At 36.6% G+C, this 27,724-nt stretch overlaps 1 protein-coding gene across 1 annotated transcript; it reads left to right on the forward strand.

The window, feature by feature from the left end:
* The first annotated feature begins 4,280 nt into the window (after window positions 1–4,280).
* On the forward strand, window positions 4,281–27,687 carry enpep (glutamyl aminopeptidase). Its single transcript, XM_067421933.1, has 20 exons — window positions 4,281–5,215; window positions 8,874–9,015; window positions 9,194–9,325; window positions 9,448–9,568; window positions 10,205–10,359; window positions 12,953–13,066; window positions 13,181–13,315; window positions 13,389–13,454; window positions 13,540–13,605; window positions 13,766–13,926; window positions 14,503–14,582; window positions 14,668–14,804; window positions 15,260–15,315; window positions 15,489–15,639; window positions 15,825–15,898; window positions 18,219–18,323; window positions 18,418–18,591; window positions 26,775–26,915; window positions 27,012–27,093; window positions 27,221–27,687. The coding sequence occupies exons 1-20, from the start codon at window positions 4,584–4,586 to the stop codon at window positions 27,365–27,367; spliced, it is 2,871 nt and encodes a 956-aa protein (XP_067278034.1). The 5' UTR covers window positions 4,281–4,583; the 3' UTR covers window positions 27,368–27,687.
* The last annotated feature ends 37 nt before the right edge of the window (window positions 27,688–27,724 follow it).

Below are 27,724 nucleotides of genomic sequence, written 5' to 3' on the forward strand. Positions count from 1 at the left end.
GTAAGACCTCCGTTCATCTTCAGAACATAGTTTAAGATATTTTATATTTAGTCCAAGAGCGTATTCAAGTGTATGCACACTTTATTGTCCATGTCCAGAAAGGGAGTAGAAACATCATTAAAGTAGTCCATATGTGACATCAGTTAGTTAATTAGAATCTCTTGAAGCATCGAAAATACATTTTGGTCCAATATATGATTCCATTACTCAGTCCTGTAAAATATACACCATATCCATGGAGAGAATGTAGTTTTACCTGGGCAATCACTAACCACAATAAGTCTGATACAGTTTGATACACACCCAGAACCATTGATTCGAAACAAAAGATTCGCTTAATGAAGCAGTGTTTTGAAATTGCACGCGTCACTACCTAACTCCCAGCACACCAGTTTCAGAACCCCATCCACAGAACTGGAAGGGAGCAGCGCTGCCCATATTGTTTTCAGATGGTTTTTAATCGGATCAATGTCTACAATATTTTACAACAATACTTTTAAATAAAGTTACTTTTCCTTGAACAAGATAAGCATGCATTTAAGACAGTAAGATGTGAATGGAAGCATAAGGAGAATATGTTGAGTTGGGTGTAATATTTCTGTCATGATACATGTGGTGGTGAACGAATATTAAATCTGTTTACGTCTTTCACATTTTATCATTAAAGCTTTTTTTGAATTTGTCAAAAGATATTATTCGTCTTAATATTAAATAATTGTTAGTTAATAAAATATATTCTTTTTTTTCAGGGATGAAAACAAAAAAAAGTTGTATTGTTGAAATAACAATAAACTACAATTTTTGTGTTCATTAACATTAAACCTAGTAGGCTCTTTTCTGTCAGTATTATTTGTAACAACATGAATGTGAATGAAATAATACTAATATATCTGTAGTCAAATGGGAAACATTTATTTAACAAATGTATTTAACATTTAACAAATATTGTTGTATATATGCAGAATAAAACGCAATTTATAGTGCGTTGTTGTGTAAATGTACTCTTAGATGACAGCAGAGGTGGACAAAGTACATAACTCTATTACTTGAGTAAAAGTACTACTGGTCAAATATTACGCCGTTACAAGTGAAAGTTGTAAAAACAGATTTTTACTCAAGTAAAAGTACAGAAGTATTTGTTTTCAAAAGTACTCAAGTATCAAAGTAAATTTCCTTTTTTATGCCAATGCATTATTTTATTATTGTTGTATAAATGCACACTGTCATCATGGTTTAAGCCATTCAGTGATGCTCCATCTGACATACTACCATACGACTAACTTAAACTAATTTAAATACTTGTATATAAGTTACAAAGCTCTTTACAAAGCTACTGTCACTTTAAGGCCGAATGCATGGATCCAATACACTGATACACATCTGATATTCTCCCAACTTTACCATTCTCTTTCTCCCAGACTTTTATATTTTTTATATTTTATAAGACATGCACCAAGTGTATGCCAACTAAACTAATCTTGATTTGTTTTTTAAAACTGAAACATACCTTCAAAGTATGGCTATAGGTGCACACACTTGTGCCTAAGAACCGTCTTCTTCCATTTTGCTATGAACAGATCAGTGTTCAAAAAAAGTTGGGGAAATGCATATGACCCTATAAGAGTGATTCCTGATAGACTGTCTGCAACAACAACAAAACACCTTTTAAAGAAGGAAAAACTCATCCACCGACTTTCAGAGCTGCAACAGAAACGACTTTCGACCTAGATAGAAATGTAGTGGAGTAAAAAGTACGATATTTGTCTTTCAAATGTAGTGAAGTAAAAGTCATAAGTTTCCAGAAAAAATAATACTCCAGTAAAGTACAGATACTCAAAAAGTGTACTTAAGTACAGTACTCAAGTAAATGTACTTAGTTACTGTCCACCTCCGGATGACAGTCACTGATTTTTAGGTCAGAACATTCTAAGATCATTTTGCAATGAAATGTAAGTGAATTCGATTAAATGCAGCATTTTGCCTGGCAAAAAAACCTCTGAGAGCTCATCAAGCCTCTGGTTCCTTGTGTCCTTCCCACCATCATTCCACCTGGTGCCACCTCTTCTTCTGCAGTCCTCAAGCCCAGGACTGATCCCAGTGGTAATTCGTATGCTTTCGTGCCATTTGCCCTGCTGTTTGAACTATTTCATGACTCACTCTCCTTGTTGTGCCCTGTCTACAGTCTTGTCAATAAAACTCCATCACGACTCATTCCTCTTTGTCCTCTCTCCTGCAGATCCATGAGAGTGCATGCGTATTGCATGTTTAGTCTATAAGCGCAAAGATTTTCTTTACAAAGTGACATCGGTAACTACTGGTCTGGCATGCATAATATAGCATTTTTAATAATTTTCGCAGATTCATGTGGACATAGATCGTTTTGTGAATATTGTTGTATATATGCAGAATAAAACGGAATTTATAGTACATTGTCATGTAAATGTACTCTTAGATGACAGTCACTTATTTTAGGTCAGAGAATTATTTAAAGGGGGGGTGAAATGCTGTTTCATGCATACTGATCTTTTTACACTGTTAAAGACTTGGAATCCCATACTAAACATAGACAAAGTTTCAAAAGTTAAGGTGGACGTTTGATGGGAGTATTTCTTTGTCAAAAATACTACTTCCGGTTAGTCATAAGTTTCAGCAATTTTTTTTCGATCAAGGGTCCACTTGACGTTAAAATTTCGGAATTTCCTTGTATGGGCCGTACAGACAATTCTACCGGAAGAGCGTGAGAGAGAGAGCGAAAGCAACAGGCTACGCCCATCAAAGCGCTGGCTCGTGGGCTGCGCTGCACAGGTGATGTGACTTCAAGAAATTAACAATGTCACCAAAAAAGTGCGTTTTTGGTTGCCAGACCAAGACAGTCCTGTACAGATTGCCAAAAAACCCCGCGTTAAGGCAACAGTGGATGTAATTTGCTTTTCCGGATCAGCAACTGAGTTGCGCAAAGGTTTATGTCTGTTCACTGCATTTCGGTGCCGACTGTTTCATAAACAAGGCCCAGCTCGACGCCGGATTTTCCGATCGCCTAATGCTGAAGGATGGAGCAGTCCCAACGATAAAGGTCCCAACGTTAGAACCACAGGCGGTGAGTGAGACTGCTTCAAATGTCTGTGTTTTTGCCTATGCCCATCAAGTAGCCCAAACATGACCACGTATAGTTAATTGATCAATGGAGCATGCGATGTGTAGTGCGTGTACATTTGTTTAGCTGGCCACTATATGTGTAACTTTATGTTTGTGTATTGTAAAAGCACTCCAAACAACAATACACAAAGAGTGGGGAAATATGTTGAACTAAATAAGCGCGCTTCTTCATTCAAATGCGCTACTATTCCGTGTCTTTCTATGTAAACACTAGCCTGCCGTGCAAAACCAGTCCGCTTACTAACGTTACAATTGTCTACACAAACCACGCGTAAACACACAAACACACGTGCACAACTGCACTTCCCACATGTACACCTTCAAAGACAAAAATACGACGATATAATTCAAGTATAAATATGTAAATAACACAAGCCGCTAAGCATATTATATAGTTAGTGTATAACTTGTACCACATAGAGACGTCCTGCTCTAGTCGTTTTTGCTGCTCCTGTTCAACTGCAGCCTCTGGGTCTGATTCCGGATCATAGATGTATGGCTGTATCTGATTAAAAGCCATATTTTTATTTTGAATAAAGTTTTTTCACGCTGTTAGGGATGACACAGCTTTACAACGCACTCAACACAATAACAGCGGCGCGCACACGTCATTATTTAGCTCCGCTCACACGATACGCCCCCACCCGCTCGGCTTTTTTCGGAAAGACTCGGAACAGCGCATCTTTCTTATATAATTGTAAAAAAAATAAAGACTTTTCGGAGATATGCAGGATGCAATGCTACTCTATAGGTACTCAAGATTGACATGACACTGACTGAAACTGAGTGTTTCACCCCCCCCCCTTAAGATCATTTTGCAATGAAAAGTGAATTGGATTGAATGCAGTATTTAGTTTTGGCCCACAGTCCTCAGTCCAGTTTTGCCTCCCCAGTTCTCTCCCTTTAGCCCCGTCCTCTCCTCATAATAATTCTTTTCATGTTACTCTGCTTTTCCTATGCCTCCCTCCCCCACTTTTCTCTCTCTCTGATGCTTGTTTGTGATCATTCCTCTTTGACTGCTGATTAACATATTTTGATTTATGTTTAACTGAAGGGCGGTACAAATTCAGCCCTTTTCCCATATGTGTTAACATTATCAGCGTGAGATTTAGTGTGTGAGAACAATCACTTTCCTGTGTGAACGCATTGACAACCACATGGCTGTGACCTTACAGACCTCAGAACAATTTTTTGGAGGGTGGTGAAACTCAACTCCTACTTTAACCTTTGAGCCTCCCACAGGCTGCCCTGCATGAGTGAGTGTGGGACTGCGTGTGTCCACACTTTTGGGAATCAGACACAGCTGTTTTCTCTCTTTGGAGGCAAAAGGAAGTGTGTGTGTGTGTGTGGGTTCACAGGGAGAGAGTGTTCTGACTTTGAGTGTTTGTACACATTCTGACTCTTGTATCTGCGTTTGACGGCTCACCATGGAAAGTCTAGAGTTTGAAAAGAAGGAAAAGAGATACTATATCCGTGGGAAGCATGCTGCGATCATCTGTGCCGTCGTCATAGTGACAGGTGTTGCCGTGGGGCTCGGAGTTGGTTTAAGCCAGAAGACTTCCTCATCCGAAGACGAAACCAAACCAACTCCGACACCATCACCATCCCCCACAACACCGCCAGATGAACGGGGTCCCTGCAAACCATCCGATAACTCAAACGGCGGATGGAACAATTTCCGCTTACCTGACTACATGGTACCGTTCCATTACGATCTGCATCTGGAGCCAGACCTCAACACGGATATCTACACTGGGAGCGTGTCCATCCATCTGACCCTGACGCAGCCCAGTCAGCACCTGTGGCTCCACATCCGAGAGACTTTTGTCACTGCGGTGCCCACTTTACAGCGCAGTGGCCCATCTGGCTTGACCTCTGTCAGGGTGAAGGAATGTTTTGAGTACACGCCACAAGAGTACGTGGTGGTGGAGGCTGCTGAGCAGCTGAGTGTCACTGGTACAGACGAGCACTACGTCCTCACTCTTCACTTCCAGGGCTGGCTCAATGGCTCTCTGGTTGGCTTCTACAGGACCACATATCAGGAGAATGGAGTTACCAAGTAAGCATCAAAACAGCTATATGTGAAGTTTTATTAACTAATTTCGGGAGGAGCACATTCAGATAATTAAACCAATTAAACAATGGAGCACGAAAGATAATCAAACCTAATTAACAAGGGGAGCACGTCAGATAACGTAACCTATTTAAACAAGTGGAGTGGGGGCTGATACTCTGGGTTCGGGCATTATCTTTACTCTATTTAATTTGATGTAAGTGTGAACTTGTGAATGTAGAATTTTTTTTTTTTTTTGTGGTGTAATAACAGTATGCACAGGTCAGAGGTATGAAACGCACTGAAAAATTATACTTGAAAGTATGTGTAGTCATAATTTAATGAATTATAAAAACGTAAATTAAAAAGTAAAAAAGATTACACGTTTAACCCTTGTGTGGTGTTCATATTTTTGTTACTCAGCCAGTGTTCGTGGGTCTGATGGACCCGCTGCATTTTTGGGTTTTTAATTCAACAAAATCAAAAATGTTATGTTAAAATACTCAACAGATGTTTACTTCATCCCAATTACAAGCAATATAAATAGCATATATGGTAAATATTTTCTCTTTACTTTTGTTAGATCACATTTAAGAATTGCAACCTCGTGTGGGAACGGCAGGGGTAGAAACAAAACTCACTCTTGTAGCTACTCTCTCACACGTACACACAATCTCTCTCTCTCTCACACACACACATGCACACACATACACACACACAACCATAACACACGCACGCACGCACGCACACACACACACACACACACGCTACCCCCCCCCCCCCACACACACACACACACGCTACCCCCCCCCACACACACACACACACACATACGCACACTTGGATATGTGGTGTATGGTTCCTCTCCATAGGCATACTGGTTTTTCTAATGTACAAACTGTATAATCTATCCCCCTACTAAACATACCCCTAAACCTACCCATCATAGAAAACTTTTGGCATTTTTTGAATTTCAAAAAACACCATTTAGTATGTTTTAGTGTGAGGACACAGATATCGTCATAAACCATGTTTACGTTGTAATATCCATGTCATTATACATATGTGTGTCCTCATAAACCATATACATGAACACACACACACTAACAGCAGCCCTGACAGAAGGAGGACAGAGTAAAGGTAAACAGGACCTACAATTTCCACACTTTTATTAGCCCCGGGTCCAGTGGACCCAAACATCCTGTGTGTAATATAAATGTGTAGGGGGGGTGTACAGTGTGTGGTCATTGAAAATGTGTTCTGATATATATTCCTCACAGAAAATGAGCCAAGGCCAATGAGTCTCAGTTTGAAAAAATCATTTTTATTTCGATAAAAAAGGAAAACGGGTCCAACAGACCCAAACACCATACAAGGGTTAATATGTTTAAAAGTTCAAAAGTTGTTTATAGTCTTTAAAAGAAACCTCTTATACTCACCAATTTTGCATTTAAAATACTGTAAAAACTGAAAATATGATTGGATTTGAATATATTTTAGTGTAATTTATTCATGTTTTCATATTTTAAAATGTAATGTAAACGTAATTAATTAATTGTTCTAGTCTTTAGTGTCACATGATCCTTCAGAAATGATTCTAATATGCTGATTTTCTGCTCAAGAAACATTTATTTTTATTATCAATGTTGAAAGCCTTTGTGCTGCTTCATATTTTTGAGGAAACAGTGATACTTTTTTCAGGATTCTATGACAGCATTTATTGAAATAGAGATAAAATTTAGAAATACAATTCTGTCATCATTTACTCACCCTCAATTTGTTTCAAACATGTATGCGTTTCTTTCTTCTGCTGAACACAAAATAAAAGAAGCAGAATGTTGTTCTCCAAACAGTTGATTGGTCCCACTGATTTCCCTAGTATTTTTTTCTCCATATTATAGAAGGCAATCGGTTCCACCAACTGTTTGGTTACCCATTTTCTTTAAAGTATCTTATTTTATGTTCAACAGACGAAAAATCCCACAGGTTTAAAACAACTGAGTAGTGATGACAGAATTATTTTTGGGTGTTACTATCCCTTTAACACTGTTATTCAATATGGGTGCATTAAATTGATCAAAAGTGACAATTTACCCCCGCCCAAAAAACACAAAACTTTTACATTAGTCGGAACATTAGAACATTAGTTATTTATAGACTGATAAGTGAGTCAAGTTCATCCACATTGACTGAGATGTTTCTTCTCAAGGCTGGATGACCACCATTGTTTCTAAATACAGTTTATACTGAAATGGACATGATTATTTATGTCAGTTTGGAGCATAATTTGATTGACTTGTAAGCTCAATGAAATGGACAAAATAAGGACAGATTTAATTGTGATGACAGTTATACAAATACTTTACAACTCTGTAGAGTTAAATAGATGGCGTGATGAAATGTAATAATTACATGTAAATTAAATTAAAACAATTTTATTGATTTTTTTATTTAGTCAGTAATAGTTACTATAGCAACCAGGCACTCAGATAAGGATGTTACAGTTCCTCAGCTCCCAATCATGACCATTTTAGGTCCATCGGGCGATACCAAAGGGCAGCACTGTTGTTACTCCTGTAGTACAAAAAATTGTTACCCTAAACTTTAAGTGACCTGGCTTGGTTAGCAGACCCTAGGTTATCTCCCTGAACTTTAAGTGACCCATAATTTCAGATGCTAACCAGGTTATTTTAATGTATGAACGTGGAAAAACGTTCTGAGATTTACTGCTTGGCTCCATCAGTGAGATCTCACTAAGGCAAATTGCCTTTTACCATTACAACATGTCCCATAAATGATTTGCCAACTTATTTATCTAAATTTTTTCACAATTACATCTCAGCTCCTCTGATTTATAGACAGGGAACAGATAACTACTAGACAGGACTGAATGTCTGAACTGAACCCACGACTTGGATAAGAAGTTCTGAGACCAAAAATAGAGGAAAATTCCATAGAGATTACAATGTAAGGTATTTAATAATGCTACACGTGCCATTTATTTTTTAGTGCTTGTGTATTTCCACGCTGTAAGAAGGGTCACAGTATTTTATCTGATTTGGGAACGGTGTGAAATTGTAAGAACTGCACTGAACTGACCTGGAGCCTCATTTCTTGGAACAAAAGCAGAAAGGTGCCAAGAATGAGAAATCTACATCTGCTAAAACTTATTTAATCATGAAGTAATAATATAGCTTTTAGGACTATTACTTCTTTCTTCTCAGTTTCAGATCTGAGAAATAATAACAGTTAAATAAGCTTACAATAGGAATGCCATTCCTAAGAGTGTGTCATCATGAAATAGAAACTCATATGTATCATGGGTGATCACATTATCATATCACATATAAATATGACCAACAAACAAGTCTTTATCGTCTATGATGTCGAAGAACTATAAATCACACCATACGGGAATTGTGTCTCTTATCAATGTAAATTTTAATCACGTTTTACTTTTGTTTAAAAATATTTGGGCAAAACTCTGGAGGCCACCAGAAACGATTTTGTTGCACACATACAGAACTGGCAGCGAGTTTAATTTAGCCATAATCAAACTTGATTAGATATTAATGAAAATGTGGTTAGACTTTCCCCATGTGGTTACTGGGGTAATTGTAAACTGCTATTTGATTTTTATTAACCCCGTTCTGATCTTTTACAGGAAAATCGCTGCAACAGACCATGAACCCACAGATGCTCGTAAATCTTTTCCCTGTTTTGATGAGCCCAACAAAAAGGCGACCTACACAATCTCTATTACCCATGACAGTGCATATGAAGCGCTGTCCAACATGCCTGTGGAGGTATATAGTCTTAAAAACAGTTTGTGGAGCTTGAACTTTTAAACCTAACTTTTTAAAGTCTGCTAGTGGGTTATGTGCAAGTGTGTGGTTGTCCTTGTTATGGTAAATTAAGTTCTAATCAGATGATTATATATTATATGTTAATATTACTCAAACATATTTTGGCTTTCTTTCACAGAACAAAAATAAATTGTCAGATGAAAAGACAAAAACCTCCTTTAAAAAATCAGTAAAGATGAGCACCTATCTAGTATGTTTTGCTGTTCACCAGTTCAGATTTGTAGAGCGAACATCGAAAAGAGGAATACCAGTAAGAAATTTCTTTCTATGCTTGTTCTACTCAATCCAGAATTTACTGAATATTTGCTAACAGCCAGAACACTGAAATCTTTGTTGATTTTCATTATTCATCTTTTTCTCTCCTCCTGACAGTTGAGGATCTATGCTCAGCCTTTGCAGATCTCAACCACTGAATATGCTGCAAATGTCACTAAGATCATATTCGATTACTTTGAGGAGTATTTTGACATGGTCTATTCTATAGAGAAACTTGGTAAATCAGCAGATACCTTTTTACAATTTTTAAATGTGTATCATTCATATTAGGGGTATTATTACTTATTATTATTTTATAGGGCAATGATGCCCATTTGTTTAATACATAAAACCAGTTCATACATATAACTTAAATACAACTCTTTCCTTATTAGCCTGTTTTTAATTTCTGACTTAAAAATAATTGTGATATTCATTTTAAACTGTCCTAATATCATAATGAAGAAAAAAAAATGAAACCCTTGTTAAGTAATTACTGTAAGTGGACATCCTTTTTTTATGAACTTCTTAGAAAAAAATATTTGAACAGATTTTTTGCTTATCAATATTTAAAAGGCTTGAACATGCAGATAAAAAAAATGAAATTATTGTCATTAAAAAAAATGAATTATTGTATTTTGTCATGTTGTAAAATGTCATGTGCTTTTCATTGAATTTAGGCAAATCTTTTCAAAATCATATGTAACCAAAATGAATATAAAGAGTACTTTAAGAACATAATAGCAGCTGTACAAACTGATCTTTATCAAAAGGCCCTGATTCATTATTATCTTATCAAGTCTATCTATCATGACTATCTATGCTATAAACATTGTGTCAAAGGAATATAGGATGTATTCTATCTCTGTTGCAGATAAGATAGCGATCCCAGACTTTGGGACAGGAGCGATGGAGAACTGGGGGTTGATTACTTACAGAGAAACCAATCTGCTGTTCGATGAGAATGAATCCTCTTCAATCAACAAACAGCGAGTGGCCAGTGTCATTGCGCATGAGCTTGTTCACCAGGTTACTAACCCTATCACATATCTGATCTAATGGTAATCACTGAACGGGTTGTGAAGCTAGTTAACCTCACCCTATCCAGACTGCACCTTTGATATCATTCATAGCAAGCAGCGCTTTAAGGCACACTACAGGTGCAACTGTCCAAGACACTGCGCAGAGCGAGGACAATAGCATATACATCATCAGTCACATGTCAGATCGGGCCTTGGCAGAACACATTGTGCTGAGCTGCTTCCTGTAACTGCATTTTCAATCAAAGAGGCTGAATTTATCAGGCCCGTTTACAGTAACAAGACTGACAGAGAAAAATATGATTACCATAAAGATTACTATCACGCAGTTACATATTACACCCTCTCAGAAGCATCCAACGCAGTGATGTTTTTAGGATAATGACTGCAGTCACATTGCACACTGATAAGATTATCTTTTTATGGCCAGGTCCAAGGTTGGAAGCAGAATACAAAAAAACAATCCGAAGTTACACAGGGCTTAAAATGTCATATAATAGAACTTTAGGAACCTGTTAGACGGTCTAAAATCATGATGTAATTTAGATAATTTGTAACTTATTTCCTTGTAAAGACATTCACTTGAAGCAGAGTCTTTTGTTGAGCTTTCATCATGCTGCTACTGACTCTGGTTGCATAGTTTGTGTATTGAATTCTTCGAAATATGTCTTTGCCACATATATCTGACAAAATAGTTTCTACTTTTAATAAAAACATTTTACTAAAGGCACGGTTAGAGAAACAATATAGGGCTGAATAAACATGAGGTATTTAGGGGTCTGCCATTTAAGAAGCTGTGGCCAGAAGCATAAATTTATGCCCTATTCGCATGGGATTAGTATTATCTAGGGACCTCTGTGATTTAGAAATTAATTTTGCGTGGCACATTCACACGGGATAAGCAAAGCCTGTGATTTTACTCAAATTTAATGACTTATCTCCCGGATATGATGTCAAGACTTGTAAATGTTTTATCGTTATAGATATAGCTGTATGAAATGATAAACAGTCATATGTATCTATATCGTTTTGATTGTTTTATAGTAATACAAATAGTTTCGTTCAATTAGAGAACAGACACTACAATTAAAAACTGAACTGAGCACAGACCAGTGGCAGGAGTCAGATTTCATTTATCATGAATGAGAAGCTGACAATATACTGCGAAAGATTCAGCTTTAAAGCTAAATGTTAAAACGCCCATTTAAGTGAGCTTGTCATTGTACTGTTCTGTTATGTTTATCATTAAGAATAATATTGATATTAATATGAAACACACTATTCAAGAAATTTTCTCCCAAATTGGTACTCATTCTAAAGTAAAAGTAATCCGTACAGCCATTGACAATAGACCCGGAAGAGAAGACAATGCTGACTAAAGTCGCAGTTTTTGTTATTTTTGGACCAAAATGTATTTTCAATGCTTCAAGAAATTCTAACTAACCCACTGATGTCACATATGGACTACTTTGATGATGTTTTTAATTACCTTTCTGCTCCTTCTGGACATGGACAGTATGCCGTACATTTTAATGGAGGGACAGAAAGCTCTCTGACTAAATATAAAACATCTGTGTTCCAAAGATGAACGTAGGTCTTATGGGTGTGGAATGACATGAGGGTGAATCATTAATGACATAATTTAAATTTTTGGGTGAACTAAACCTTTAATACTGTGTCATAAAGGGATAGTTCACCAAACCTGTATGTTTCTTTCTTCTGTAGCACACAAAAGATACTTTGAAGAATGTTGGAAACCAAAGAGTTGATGGAACCCGTTGACTCCTATAGTATTTTTTTCCTACTATGGAAGTCATGTGGGTTCATCAACTGTCTAGTTACCCATAATCATATTTTATGTTCAGGAGAAATTTCATTTTTGGCAGAACTATCACTTAAACTTAGAGGACCCGGTACAGGGTCGGAAATGACATTGTCATGTATTTACTTTCCATTTTAAATGTCTGTGGAGGAGCTATGATGTCATATGTGGTACCATTTGAAAGCTTAGAGTCTCTACTTTCTGCGGATATGCATCACTTTGGCATTTGTTTTACACACAGTAATGTATTTACTCTAAATTACTCTGATGTCATAAGTTCCTAGAGCACACAGGGCCAGAGTTACACACTTTCAAAAATGAATTTATGGAAACAAAATTCAAAAAGCGCCAACTTTTTTGGGGGGTTATTACAGCTTAGTCAACATATACTTACATGTTTATCACTTTTAGCAGTGTTTTATGTAACTTCAAGGGGTTTCCTGTAAAATGACACCAAAATGTTGAACCTAGACCACTGTATGTGTGAATGGGAAGCTTTTCAATTTGGGTAGGCCAAATCCAGGCGGAAATCCCAAAAAATTGCCCTGAATGTAAGAGGTTGACCAACTACTGTTAGACAAGAGGCAATCAGACAAGAGGCAATCAGTCTTTACTTTCCAATTCAAATTAGACTTTTAAAAGGCTTTAGGGTTTAAAAATAAATAAATAGGACCATTGAAGGAAAAACTTGAAGGAAAAACGACTTTTAAGACTAATCACAGTTTATCCAACTGGCCCTTGTTTTGTCTTTAATCCGCAGTGGTTTGGAAATATTGTGACTATGGACTGGTGGGACGACTTGTGGCTAAACGAGGGCTTTGCCAGCTTTTTTGAGTATGTGGGAGTAGAACAAGCCGAGCCTGACTGGGGAATGGTGAGCACATGCCTAAATCATTCAAATATATTCCTAAATAGGTAACATCTCTCTGAAACCATCCAATCACACTAAAGCTGGATGCCATGCCAAACTCATCCTCTGTGTTCCCAGCGTGACATCATGCTTATCAATGATGTATTTCCTGTCATGGTCGACGATGCTCTTCTCTCCTCCCATCCTATTATTGTGGAAGTGTCCAGCCCTGCTGAGATCACATCCGTTTTCGATGCCATCTCATATAACAAGGTAAAGTCAGTTATGCCTATCCTAGTGATGTTGAAATATATAAACAATTTTTACTAATCTCATTCTGCTTTAGGGCGCTTCTATTTTACGTATGCTGGAGGACTTGCTTGGCCGTGACAAATTTAGGGATGGATGTCGAGTAAGGCACCTCACTTTTTAAATACATTTTCCAATGACTCTACTCTTATATCTTAAATAAAACCTCTTTCTTTTATTTACCACAGCAATATCTGAAAACCTACCCCTTCCAGAACGCTAAGACTGCTGACTTTTGGAAAGCCTTGGCTGATGTAAATAGCTTATATTGGTCATACCTTGCCTTTTTAATGTTTTTATAAGCAACTACATGCCATGACACATTTAGGGAAAAATATGTTTTTATACATTTTTGTCTGCATACAATTTAGATATATGCCTATTGTACAGTATATATCTTGGGTCATACTTTAGGAGAGTGGCTTACCTGTGGCAGATATTATGGACACATGGACCAAGCAGATGGGTTATCCTGTTCTGAATCTGACCAACACCGACGCTGAAGCTAAACTCACCCAGAACAGATTCCTTCTGGATCCCAATGCTGACCCCAGCCAACCCACCACTTCTCTGGGGTGAGCCTGATGATGTTCCCACATTCTTCTACACCAAAATTATGATGTCTGTGGAATCAAACACTGGAAAATCAATAATATTATCATGACCCACATAGGCAATTTGCAAAAGTAACATGGCATGTGCAGATTAGGAAAATGCATAAACTAGGCCAAATAGTAGCCTATGTTCACCATTCTACCAAGTGACAGATGAATTTGTGCCAATTACTGTTTAAACAAATGCACAGCTTTTGACGTCAAAAACAAAAGACATGGGAAGAATTTTTGCCCTCCCTTTTAAAAGTTATTAAAGCCATGTATTTTGCCGTCCAAACAATTTTATGATTAGTGTATTCTTTACTGTCCACAATCAGAACAGACCCCCAACTAATTTTACAGTCACAACCCATGAACTGAAAAGCACCTTTATCTTCTGTCCCCAATAAACTAGGCCTACAACATGATTACACTTACAAATAATAATCATTATTTTTCACAGGAAGACAGATAATGATCTGAACTCACCTCTGATTCTTATTCTTTCATTTGGCATACTTAAAACGTTCATTAGTTCACGATGATCTCATCCCACAGATACAAATGGACCATTCCCGTGAAATGTAGCACATTCGACTCCAAAAACATATCTTTCTTATTTGACAAAGGACAAACAGGTTAAAAAAAGATAATATACTTATTTTGTTTTAATTTCGGTATTCTGCTGTGTAATTATTTTTTGTCATTGGCCTCCTTAATTAGAGACAGTCATTGCTGGATACTCCCCTGCTACCGATGGACTTATCAAAGTTAACAAAGACCACATGGGATTTTATCGAGTAAATCACCACGACAGTGTGTGGAGCACTATTGCCGAGCAACTCTTCACAGATCATAAGGTATTATTCTTAATTATTCTCTATCAGATTCAGAACTATAGCGACAGAGCAAGAAGTAAGGGATAATATTAATTTTCCCGTTTTTACGACAACACTGTCATAGCTTCCGCTAAGAAAAAAGTAGTCCACTATGACGTACAAAACAATAAGCCTAGCAACAAGACATACACTGTACTGTACCAATTACAGTAAAATGAATTCTTAAATCGCCTTAGGTAATTATACTTATTATAGTCAATAATTAAGACGCTAGATGGCGCCAAATGCAATATGATGAAATAAGAGATTTTCACGCGGTGTGTGTGAGAGAGTGAGTAAAGTAGCGCCGGGTGATATACAGCGTTACCACGGACGGCGGAGTAATATTACAATTGACCAATCAGAACAAATGTTGAATGTTCTTCAGAGAGCCGTGTCGTGTGATAAAATATATTAACTAATAACTCCCATTTTAGGTGTATGATGCAACTGATCGAAGCAGCTACATTGATGATGTGTTTGCATTTGGGCGGTGAGTTAGTACACATTTTCCAACTGCTGAACACTTATGCTTTCAATCTCGACTTTCTGAAAGTAAAAAACTGAATGATGATTTTTCATAGCATAGCTTTACAGACAGTAGAGGTAAGAAAGTAATTATGAACTCATGCTAAAATGTGCTGCCTTTTGTTTTGTTATTAACAGGGCAGATATTGTCGATTATGGAAACGCCTTTAACTTAACAAGATATCTGGCCAATGAAACTGAGTATATTGTGTGGGATCGAGTATCTACATCTATCTCCTACGTCAGAGACATGCTCGCTGATGACCCAGTGCTGTACCCCAAATTCCAGGTTGGATCCCAAAGTCTTTACTACTTTTGACAACAGTCCTTATATAAAAAGAAGAGAAAAAAAAACATGTAAAATGTTAAAATGTGGTCTTATTCATTATAAAAAAAAGTTTGCAAGAAGTTACCATTTCATATCTTGAAATGTCATATCTGTTTTTCATCAGCTCTGTTTTAAATCATGTGTAGAAACTCTTCCGTGACCATGTGCAGAAGATATCCAGAGAGCTCGGGTGGAATGATGAGGGGACCCAAACAGAGCGGTGAGAATTTTTTTGGGCAGAAAAAAAATACAAAAGCTCAACTGCAGCACAGGCCAAGGACACATTCTTGAATTTCTCCGTCTTATAAACACATATATGTGAGTATGTATGCACATAAACAGTGGCGTCCAAAAGTCTGAGACCACTTTCTTCTATTTTGGAATCTTTTCTAATTTAATTCAAAATTATTCAGAACCATTTGAAGTTGTTCAAAAAATGTAATGTCTTAGTGTTGGGTTCATTTATCCTCCCCCCTTTGTTTTAATGGCAGAAGCATTTGAGCTCCACAAGTTGTGTTCTAAAGAACATCGAAATGCAGAATCTTAGAGTCAACTTGAATTCAAAATGGACGTTTCTTATTTTTTTTCCCATGGAATTTTGCAGTATTTATTATAAAAAGATTTATCACACCTGATGTGTACATCATTTTTTATTTATTATTTATGTGTCCCTTGTAAATGTGCCATTTATCAAAATAACTTCCCTCCTTCTTGCTGTGACATCTCTTCTCTTTTCTGATAATAATGATGTTTTTACTGCCATGAGGGCTGGACAACCTGTCTCATAAATGAGTTCACAGAAATAGCAATCTACAATCATCCAATCATTTACTGATTGACAAATTTGATTCTAGCCCTATTTTATCTTGAGATTTCACTCAGATAAGTCACAACAGGAAAGACATTTGTCCTTCATTTAACCTCTGTTGGGACCCCTATCGTCAAAGATGATTGATTGACTATTAGCATATAGTTTTGATTGCAGTATGGTTCTGTTCTGGCCAAGAAATCCCTGCCCATCCATTCAGCCTAGCATGGATAAGAGCAGGGAGAGCAGTGATAACCCCCCTTAAGGTAAACAGAACAGAACCAACATAATGTATTGCAAATATCATTAATGTTGATATTAAATGTACAAAATAAATCAGGAATTTAGTCTGATTCAAGGGGAATCAGAATACCATTTTCTGACTGGAGGACGAGAGGAAGAGCTGGGGAGGGTGGAGGGTAAATGAGCTCTGGAAAAACGTGGTAGCTGCTGACAATATTGAAGGAGCTTATATATGTATGCTATGACTGACATTGTTTATATAATGTCAAAGCTGCCAATATTAAAAATAAATAAATACATAAATAAATATATATACAAAGAAATGTAAAAGAAAATAAAAAAGCAAAAAAAAAAAAAAAATACATAGAAAAGCAAAAAACAAAAATGAATAATTTGTACATTTATTTCTATATTTATGTATTTATTTATTTCCATATAGCCTATATTTATTTATTTATACATTTATTAATTTTTATTTATTTCCACATTTATTCCTTTCTACATTTTTTTATTTCTATATTTATTTATTTCTGCATTTATTTATTTATAAATTTATTTATTTCTGAATTAATTTATTTCTATATTTCTTTGAGCGTAGGGTAATGAGGAGGGTGGGGTTTACCTCAGACATAGTCGATCTCAGAGTAGGCAAGAGCGAAGCATTGAGGCCACAGTGACACCTTGTGGTGTGGCCAAAATACAATAAGTATAGCCTACTGATGTGGATACTGTCTGTGATGAAGGACTTGGATAGGTATATGGCCAAAATCTTATATCACTGGTTAAGTCATATCACCCTAGCCTACTGTGTTGTAAAATGTCCAGGGCTAACAAACATGAACAGCATCTTCAACAGATCTGACTACAGATTGTTATGCAACCATAGCTCGATTGCTATGTCTGAGGTAAACCCCGCCCTCCTCATTACCCTACGCTCAAGAAAGGTATAAATAAATACATTTATAAATAAATAGAAATAGAAATAAATAAATGTAGAAAGGAATACATGTGGAAATAAATAAAAATAGAAATGAATACATGTATAAAATAAATAAATATATATGTAAATAAATAAATAAATACATATGGAAATACATTTTTGTTTTCTTGCTTTTCTATGTATATTTATTTATATATGTGGTCATTTATTTTTCATTTCTTTGTGTATTTATTTATTTTTAATATTGGCAGCTTTGACAGTCCATAGGTATCCACGAAAACAACTAAATGCTGCATTATGCATGCCAGGCCAGTAGTTGGCAATGTCATTTTGTTGTTTTGGTTGTCAAGTACACGCCTATTTAGACTGATCACAAATTTGTGTTTTTGTAGTTTACACAGAGACTATAAATGGTACCATTTTCAAAAGTTTGCATTTTCAAGAGTACAAAACACAGTTGTCGTGTAAATGAACAGCAATAATGCATAAAGCTGAAAATGCGTTTTTAGTTGAAAAAAGTGTTGTGTAACTTTTTCTTTTCTTGTACAGGTTGCTGAGGGAGACAGTTTTAGGCATTGCATGTCAGATGAATGACCCGGAAGCTCTCAACCAAGCCTCTGACATTTTCAATAAATGGATTGATGGAACACTTAGGTAATCACATTCATACATAAATACCTCACAAGATGTACAGTGGTCCACTCAGAGTCAGTGTATCAAAGAGCCTCTTTCTCTGTTTGGGGAGCAGCAGTGTGGCTGTCAACTTAAGGTTGTTGGTGTACCGATACGGAATGAGGAACTCAAAATCAGAACGGAGCTGGGAAATCATGTTCCAGAAGTATCTCTCTGCCTCTCTTGCCCAGGAGAAAGACAAGCTGCTCTACGGCCTGGCTTCAGTAGAAAATATCACTCTCCTTCATAGGTAATCTCTCTCTTCCCAGTGTAGTATTAGTATTCGGCATGAATTGCTTGATGTAGATTTTACATTGAGTGATTCTTCGACATGCATGCTTTATTTTAAAAAAAAAACATATTTGGGTAACACTTTATTTTAAGGTAAATAAGGTAATTTAAGGTAAGGTAATACCAGTAAATTATGACAAGTATTATTATTACACGTAACTAACCCTAAATCAAAACCTAACTGTAACTCTATAGTAAGTACATGTAGTTAATTAATATTACTCAGTACTTATTTGAGTAAGTACAATGTAACTTTACCTTAAAATAAGAAGTATCCTTGTTTTGACCTCATAATGTTTAATGAAAATGTCATAACTCAGTCATCCTGTGAAAGACTTCTCTTGAAAAATGAAAGACTTCTCCTTGGTAATGTATGATGGACTTTTCCAATGACTTATTCCACTTTAATCTCTTTGGCCCTGTTTACACCTGGTATCAAGCGCTCATGTGGTCAAATGTGTGTCAAAAAAGACATTAATCTCCGCCTACTGAACAAACGCGTAAACATGAAGTGAAGCACGCTAGCCAGACGCGATTTAAATTTTGTTGGCTGAAGACCCAAATTTGTCCCCAAAAAAAGATCCAAAAAAGTCGAAAAACGTACAAAGCACAATGTTCTCTCTACTTGTGATCAGTGCTGCGTTCCACTCCACTTTAAGACACGCACTTGCAAACTTCCCTAAGCACTTCCCCTTGGGGGAATCCCCGCCACCATTTTGAAGTGCGTTACACTTCGTGAGATGGACAAGCGAAGTGTAACGATGAGTGGGGATCCAAATGCAATTTTATTGAGACCACAATCCACAATCGAAGTCTGGAGTACAGGCAAGATCAACATACATGTAGGCAGTCCAAACAATCAAACACAACGAGGCAGGGAACGTAGGCAAGAGGGCAGTCCAGAAACAGGCAGGTGATCAAAAACCAAGAGACGTGAAAACATGATAGAACGCTCAGAATTGTAGTAGTTACACTTTGCAAGACTTCACTGTGAATGGCAGAGTGAACAAGGTTTATATAGACTGAGGTGATGAGGCTAATGGCATACAGGTGTAAACAGGGCAAAGATTATGGGGAATGAAGCCAGGCCCATGGGGAGGAACAGGACCTGGGCCGTGGAGCATGGGCGGACCTGGGCGTTTTAGAAGCCATGGAGGTGCGGGCCGTTCAGGGGACCACGGGAGCGGCGGAAGCTCAGGAGACCACAGAGTCGCCTCTGGACCTGTGATCAAGAGCGGAGTCCTCTCTGGAGGCTGTTCCTTAGCTGACCACGGCAGGGCGAGGCACCTGGGTGGCGAGGGCAGAGCCAGAGGCCTGGGCGGCGCATTCAGGATGGCAGCAACCTCCGGAATGTTCTCTGGGCTCGGGATCCCCGGACTTCTCCTCCTTCTCCTCCTGCGCCGGTGAGTCCGGGGTATGGTTTCCATAGCCGCTGGAAATTCCGGCATGACGACCACCTTGTCCGGACACATTGGCGTGGCAGCCATCTTGTGCACAGGTTCAGGTTGAGTAACCACAGGACTAAAGGGTGCAGGAAACACAGGACTAGCGATAATCAACACTGGACCTCCATGGCCGTCGGAGCTTGATGCACGGTGCCCCCTCCCAAAAAATATTTAGGGGAAACCTCCTCCTCTACCTCCCCAACAGTGTAGGAGGACCCACTTTCTAAGAGAGCATGATACAAAAACTCAACCAGTGATCCTCGAGGACCTTCTCTGATGAGTTTGGATTTGTACTGATCATTGAGTCCATAACAAAAAAAGTCAATAAGGGCAAAATCCGGGAAGTCTGTTAAATAACCAAGGTCCAGGAAATCTCGGGTGTGGTCTTCTAGTGATCTATTACCTTGTTTCAGACGGATGAGTTGAATTGCTGGATCCATGTGTGGCGAAGTCTTCTGAAACGATGAGTCATCAGAGGTGGGGATCCAAAGGCAATTTTATTGAGACCACAATCCAAGTCTGGAGTACAGGCAAGATCAACATACATGTAGGCAGTCCAAACAATCAAACACAACGAGGCAGGGAACGTAGGCAAGAGGGCCAGAAACAGGCAGGTGATCAAAAACCAAGAGACATGAAAACATGATAGACCGCTCAGAATTGTAGTAGTTACACTTTGCAAGACTTCGCCGTGAATGGCAGAGTGAACAAGGTTTATATAGACTGAGGTGATGAGGCTAATGGCACACAGGTGTAAACAAAGATGGCTGTTGATTCAGGGCAAAGGATTATGGGAAATGAAGTCCGGAATGGGGATAAATATTGAGGTGAAGGAGCCCTCTGGTGGCGATCAGAGGGAGCCCCAGAGGCCTGATTTGTGACACGAAGTTTATATGGACAGACCCTTGCTCCCTCGATTTTGGCCGAGGGAGCGAGTCTACTTCATATATACACTTCAGGTAGCTTCATATACCACAATGCAACTCGATTGTGACGTCACCACATATCGCGTTTAATTTACCCCACCACAAACAACTCTATGATATTTTTAAAAAACATTTAAAACAACCCAAACATATCCATATACATATAGACTGCTGCATTAAACAATTTCGTAAAGGAAAAATATAAATAATAAATCAACTCCATAGTGGATTCCAAGTGATCAAGGGCTTAGGGCGTTCCATGCAGTCCATTGCAGAGTTTCCGCCAGTAGTGGGCACTCATGCAACGTAAGCAATGACGCACATCTGAGTGAACGAGAGGGAGGGAAGTTCGCGAGTGAGAGGGGCGGGCCAAGATGGCAGCTTGAGTAGACGCACATGTTCTAGCTCTTACAACAATTTAGGGTATATCTTACAAACGTTGATGTAAGAAACAAGTCACACTTCTAAGGTGTTTTTGAGATTCGTAGAAATAATCTAGAGCTGATTAATATTAGTTCCGCAAATTTGTTTTACGTGTACAGAGTCGAGAAATTAGCATGGACGTGTCAGACTCAGTCCCTAAAGCGATGGATATTGATCTCCAGAAAACGACGGAAAAAAGACTTATCAGCGAAACTCATTCCTACACTTGCCAACAGAAAAAGGGAGGAGAATGTGATTCAACTCCAAATACGCCATCCAAAGCACCTCCGTCAAAAAAGCACGCAAAAAGTGATGTAACGGATGAACTAACGTTAAGTCAGGTACAGCAAAGCATCATTCAAATAATTAGACAGTCATCCGAGGAAATAAAAGACATGGTAAAAGATAATTCGAACAGCATCAATCTGTTGAAAGAAGCGCTAGAAGTGGTGCATTCCGAAATTTTCGACATTCGGAAGGAGAACGAAGATTTGAAAAACAAAAACGAAACAAACCTGAAGCGCATCTCGGAATTGGAGGACCGAGTAAATGACCAGGATCGGTACTGTCGGAGATGGAATCTTCGATTGGAGGGGCTGACCGAACGTCCAGAGGATAATGTCAAGACTCGGGTGATGGAAATCTGCAAAGCGGTGGTTATCGAAGAGGATCGTAACTTCGTTGCTAACAATGTGGACATTGCTCATCGAGTTGGAAGACCTGTTGCAGACAGCGGCAAGGAAAAGAGACCTAGGTCGGTGATAATACGATTCACTTCCAGAACAGCCAGGGACCTCACATGGAAAGGAGCAAAGGGAAATGACTTTCTTAAGAAGAACAAGATGTACTTCAAGGAAGACCTGACGATAAAAGACAGGGCTACGCGGAATCTCCTTTGGCCTGCGATCGACAAAGCACGGAAAGAGGGTAAAAGGGCCTTCTTTGTTGGAATCAAGGCAATCGTAGATGGCAAAGAAATTAAAATGTAAACGAATGCTCTCTTTAATATAGGGTTCGGAATCCTAAATTACTGTGAAAGGAATGGTATGTTGCTTTTTCAAAAAAGACAAAGACTAATTATTCAAAGTATTTTTCATAATGTTTATCCTTTCCTAATGTGAAACTACAACTGGGTTATTATTCTTTTTATGTTACTCAAATTGAAGCGAACAGGATCTCAGGAATGGTTACTGAACTGTGACTGATTTTTGGAAAGATGGGAGTAAGATTACCCTTTATTACACTCTCAACACTTTCAACTTTAATTTGCACACTGTTCACCTAATTGTTCTATTAAGGTTTTTTCTTTTTTCTTGTTCGAATCTATGTCAATATCGATATTTTCAGTAAATGCTAGGGGTATACGAGATACACTTAAAAGAAAAGCTCTTTTTTTGTTTTGTAAAGGTAAAGAAGCAGATTTCTGTTTTATTCAAGAAACTCATGCCTGCAAGGATGATGTGCTTTTTTGGAAGAACCAGTGGGGTTGTGACATTTGGTTTTCTTTTGGTGACTCAAATAGGACAGCTGGTGTCGCTATTTTAAAGGACAGGTTTTCAGGGAAAGTTTTAAGTCACAAAATGGATGATCATGGTCATTGGATTGCTTTACTTATTGATATAAACCAAGTTAAAATTATTATCATAAATATATATGCCACCAATAATAAAAAAACAAACGAGTTAATCTTTCGAGATATTGAAGGCCATGTTAATAATTTACATTCAAAATTCCCTTCAGCTGAAATAATTTGGGGTGGTGACTTTAATACGGTGTTTGATGGCAAACAAGATCGATTGCCACCTAGAATTGACAATATGGCAAGTGAATTAAGCAATGTTTGTTTGCGACTAAATATACTTGACATATGGAGATATAAAAATCCTCAGTCACTTGTGTATACATGGAGTAATAGGGACAAATCGCAACAATCACGTATTGATTTTTGGCTAATTTCAGAAAATATAAAAGAGAGAGTTGAATTTGTATCTATTGAACCATCAGTTTTAACAGATCATAAAGGCATATCTATTAAAATGAATGTGGTCATTTTTCAATCAAGTAGAAATAAGCATGCATATTGGAAGTTAAATAATAGTCTATTGAAACATAATGAGTTTTGTGATCAAATTAAGAATTTGATTGTTAAATATTGGCAACAAGCTTCTTTGATTCAATCTTATGGGAAATTATGGGAACAAACTAAATTTGAAATAAGGAAATTTGCAATATCGTATGGAAAAGCCATTAAAAAAAAGAAAATGAAAACAAAATAATTAATGAAATAATATCCCTCACTTGTAGAAATAACCAAAATATGTCAAACACTGAAATATTAAAGCTTGATACATTGCAGAATGAGCTGGATAATATTTATGAAGAGAAAGCTAGGGGTGCTTTTGTTAGGTCTAGACAAAAATGGATGGAAGCAGGAGAAAAAAACACTAAATATTTTTTTGGTTTAGAAAAAAGAAATAGAGAAATAAATTCTGTAAACAAATTAATAATAAATGGACTTGTTAATGATAATCTCAAGGATATTTCTTGTTTTGTTAGTCAATTTTATAGCAAATTGTACAGTTCAAATAATCAACTAAATGATGCAGATTTTTTTCTTAATAATTTATCAAGCAGTATTAATAAGATTTCGTCAGATTATAAAAAGTCATGTGATAAGGAATTAAATATTGAGGAAATCACACATTGTATAAATAGTCTTAAAGAAAATAAGTCTCCTGGAAATGATGGCTTGACAGGGGAGTTTTACAAAACCTTTTGTAATGACCTGTCACCCTTTTTACTTGCAGTATTTAATGAAGCAGTTGATTTGGGAGAAATGCCCGCATCACTAAAACAAGGGGTAATAACACTTATACCCAAGCCTAACAAAGATAAACTGTATTTAGAAAATTGGAGACCAATTAGTTTGTTAAATAATGATACTAAAATATTTTCGTTAATATTTGCAAAAAGACTCAAGAAAAATTTAAATACAATAATTGATGAAGAACAGTCAGGTTTTCTTAAAGGCCGTTATATTGGAAATAATATTAGGTTAATTTTGGATTTAATTGATTATAGACACTTTGTCTCAGATGATTCTTTTATATTATTTATTGATTTCTATAAAGCGTTTGACACCATTGAACATTCTTTTATGTTCAAAGTTATTGATTGCTTTGGTTTTGGTCATTTTTTTCAAAAAGCAATTCGTACACTTTATAAAGGTTCAAATAGTTCAGTCAAATTATCTCACGGTACCTGTCCGAGATTTGATATGGGGCGTGGGATTAGACAAGGATGTCCTATATCACCTTTTCTCTTCATATTGGTTACTCAGGTCATGGCTGTTCATATCAAAAAAGCTAATTTTCAAGGAATTTCAGTGTTTGGAAAAGAGATTAAACTTAGCCAATTAGCAGATGATACCACAATTTTTGTCAAAAATAGTGATGAATTGGAAGAAGTTATTAAATGTATTGGAACATTTTCTGAAATTTCTGGATTAAAAATGAATAAAAATAAGTCCACTTTATTCTCTCTTAAAGACTGTACATTGAAAGAAATCTGTGGTATACCAATTAAAGATAATATCACATACCTTGGGATAATGGTATGTAAAGATTTGAATCAAAGAAGCAGGTTAAATTTTGAGCCTATTATAGAGAAAATTAAAAACAGATTTAATATGTGGCTTATGAGAGATCTGTCCCTAAATGGACGTATTCTACTTTCAAAAGCTGAAGGAATTTCAAGGTCTGTTTATATATCTATGTCAGCAGATGTTCCAAATAATGTTGTTAGGGAATTAGATAAGGTTCTTTATGATTTCATTTGGAGGAAAAAAATACACTATTTACGGAAAGATATTCTAAATAATAATAGAGACTTTGGTGGCCTTGAAGTTTTAAATTTTACAGATCTTAATAATGTGTTTAAGATAAAATGGTTAATAGAATTTATTAAAAATAAAGATAGTATATGGAATGTTTTCCCAAATTACATATTTAACTCTGTGGGTGGCATTAATTTCCTTTTAAAATGTAACTTTTCGGTAGAAAAAATCCCAGTTAAACTGGCAAACTTTCATAAGCAGGCACTGCTGGCTTGGCAATTAATATATAAACATAATTTTTCACCGCATCGATACTTTATATGGAATAACAAAGATATCTTGTACAAAAAAAAGTCAATCTTTAATAAGACTTGGTATGACAATGGAATTCTTACTGTTAGTCAGTTACTTAATGAACAAGGTTTACTTTTAACATATTCTGAATTTCTCAATAAATTTATGATTCCTGTGAAGCCAAAAGAATATGCTATTATCTTTGATGCAATCCCGGGCAGAGTTGTATCACTATTACGAAACCCTGGATTTTCTCCTATAAACGTTGATTTTCAAAACTGTTTTTCTAGTGATACAATATTTATTGGGGATATTAACATAATAATAGATAAATGCAGTAACAAATATATTAGAAATATTTTAAAAACAAATTATTTGCCTTGTTCAACAGTGTTTTGGTCTGCTAAATATGAAAATATTAATTGGAAAAGAGTATGGTTAACAACAAACAAGTTTTTTATTAATAATAAAATTAGAGAGGTATCTTATAAAATTTTGCACAGAATTTACCCTGTCAAGGAGTTACTTAAACGTTTCCATGTGGATATTGAAAACTTGTGTGAATTCTGTGGTATTGCCAAAGAATCTGTAACTCATCTTTTTTTTGATTGTATATTTTCAAAAATGTTTTGGTTTGATGTCTCTAATTTCATATCTAGATTGTTTGGAACATGTATACAAATTGATTTATATGATGTAATATTTTTCTTTGTACAAGAGAATATCGATTCCAAAAGTACGATGTGCTTCCTTATACAACTTTTTATTTTACTTGGAAAATATCACATTCATGTGAAAAAATGGGCTAAAGCTAAGCCAAGCTTTGAACATTTTATAAAAGAAATTAAACAATATGGCACTACATTAGAGAAAATTAAAAACAAAAAAGCAAGAAAGACCTATGAAGCTTTTTGTTACTTTAAATTGTTGTAATTTTACCCCTGGCATGAACTACTTTAATTTAAAATATATATATATATACTTTGTTTTTTTTTGTCTGTTTGTTTTTGTTTTATACTTGTTGTGAGCTGTAATTGCATGTATCATTTTCTGTATATATTTTTGCATGAATAAAAAAAAAAAAAAAAAAAAAAAAAAAAGTTCGCGAGTGAAGGGCATAATAAAAATGAACTGGAACGCAGCACCGATCGACCAAAACACATCTTAATACCAGAGTACTCAATAATTCATTTGTTCAAATGTCTTTCTTTTGTAACAGGTTGCTTGAAGCTGCTAAAAATGAAAGCATTGTGAGGAGTCAAGATGTTTTTACTTTAGTGCAGTATGTGTCACGCAACACGTATGGAAAAGCCATGGCCTGGGACTGGGTCACGCTCAACTGGGATTACCTAGTGAACAGGTTAGTTCATTCAACAGTTGAAAGGAAAAAGGAAAATCTGTAATCTTCTTATTGAAAGTAACAATGTTCTATGTGATCTCATCATGTATGTTTTAGATATTCTATAAATGACAGGAACTTGGGCCGCCTGCCCTCCAGAATTACTAGTACATACAACACCGTGCTGCAGCTGTGGAAGGTGAGGCGCAAAGGCTGTGTTTGGAATTGAATGCTAGCTTACTACTACGTACTAGATGTTGAATTTGAATGCACTTCTGTGTAAAATGTGTCAATGTCTGACTGTCATAAATTGTTTTTTTTTTTAGATGGAGCACTTTTTTGCCCTGAACCCGAATGCAGGAGCTGGTGAGATGCCCAGGAAGCAGGCACTAGAGACCGTGAAGAACAATATTGAATGGATGCGACGGAACCAAGAGGAGATTCGGGTCTGGCTGGAGAACAATGTGTCCTAATGCTGGAAGGGTCCAGCGTCAGAACCGCTTTTCCCACCCTCCCACTAAATTTGTCAATGAATTGCTCAGGGCAGTAATCTTTAACTAGGGGCCATAATTAAAAACACTCTTGTGACAAAATAGTCTTGGATTCTGTTGCCAAAACATTAACTATATTTAAAATATTTTCTTAGGCATTACAATTCCTTAGGCACTGTACATTGTTTCTTTATTTAATGTGTTGCAATATCCATCAAATTAATTATTTGTAAAATGTGTAAATGTGAAAAATGTCAAAGTCTACACATTTTATAGAAAAATAGACAAATTACATAAATCTTTAAAACTAATCATTGTGTTCTTGTTTTTATTCAAGTG

This window comes from Pseudorasbora parva, chromosome 17 (genome assembly GCF_024679245.1).
Source record: "Pseudorasbora parva isolate DD20220531a chromosome 17, ASM2467924v1, whole genome shotgun sequence".
NCBI classification, from domain to species: domain Eukaryota; kingdom Metazoa; phylum Chordata; class Actinopteri; order Cypriniformes; family Gobionidae; genus Pseudorasbora; species Pseudorasbora parva.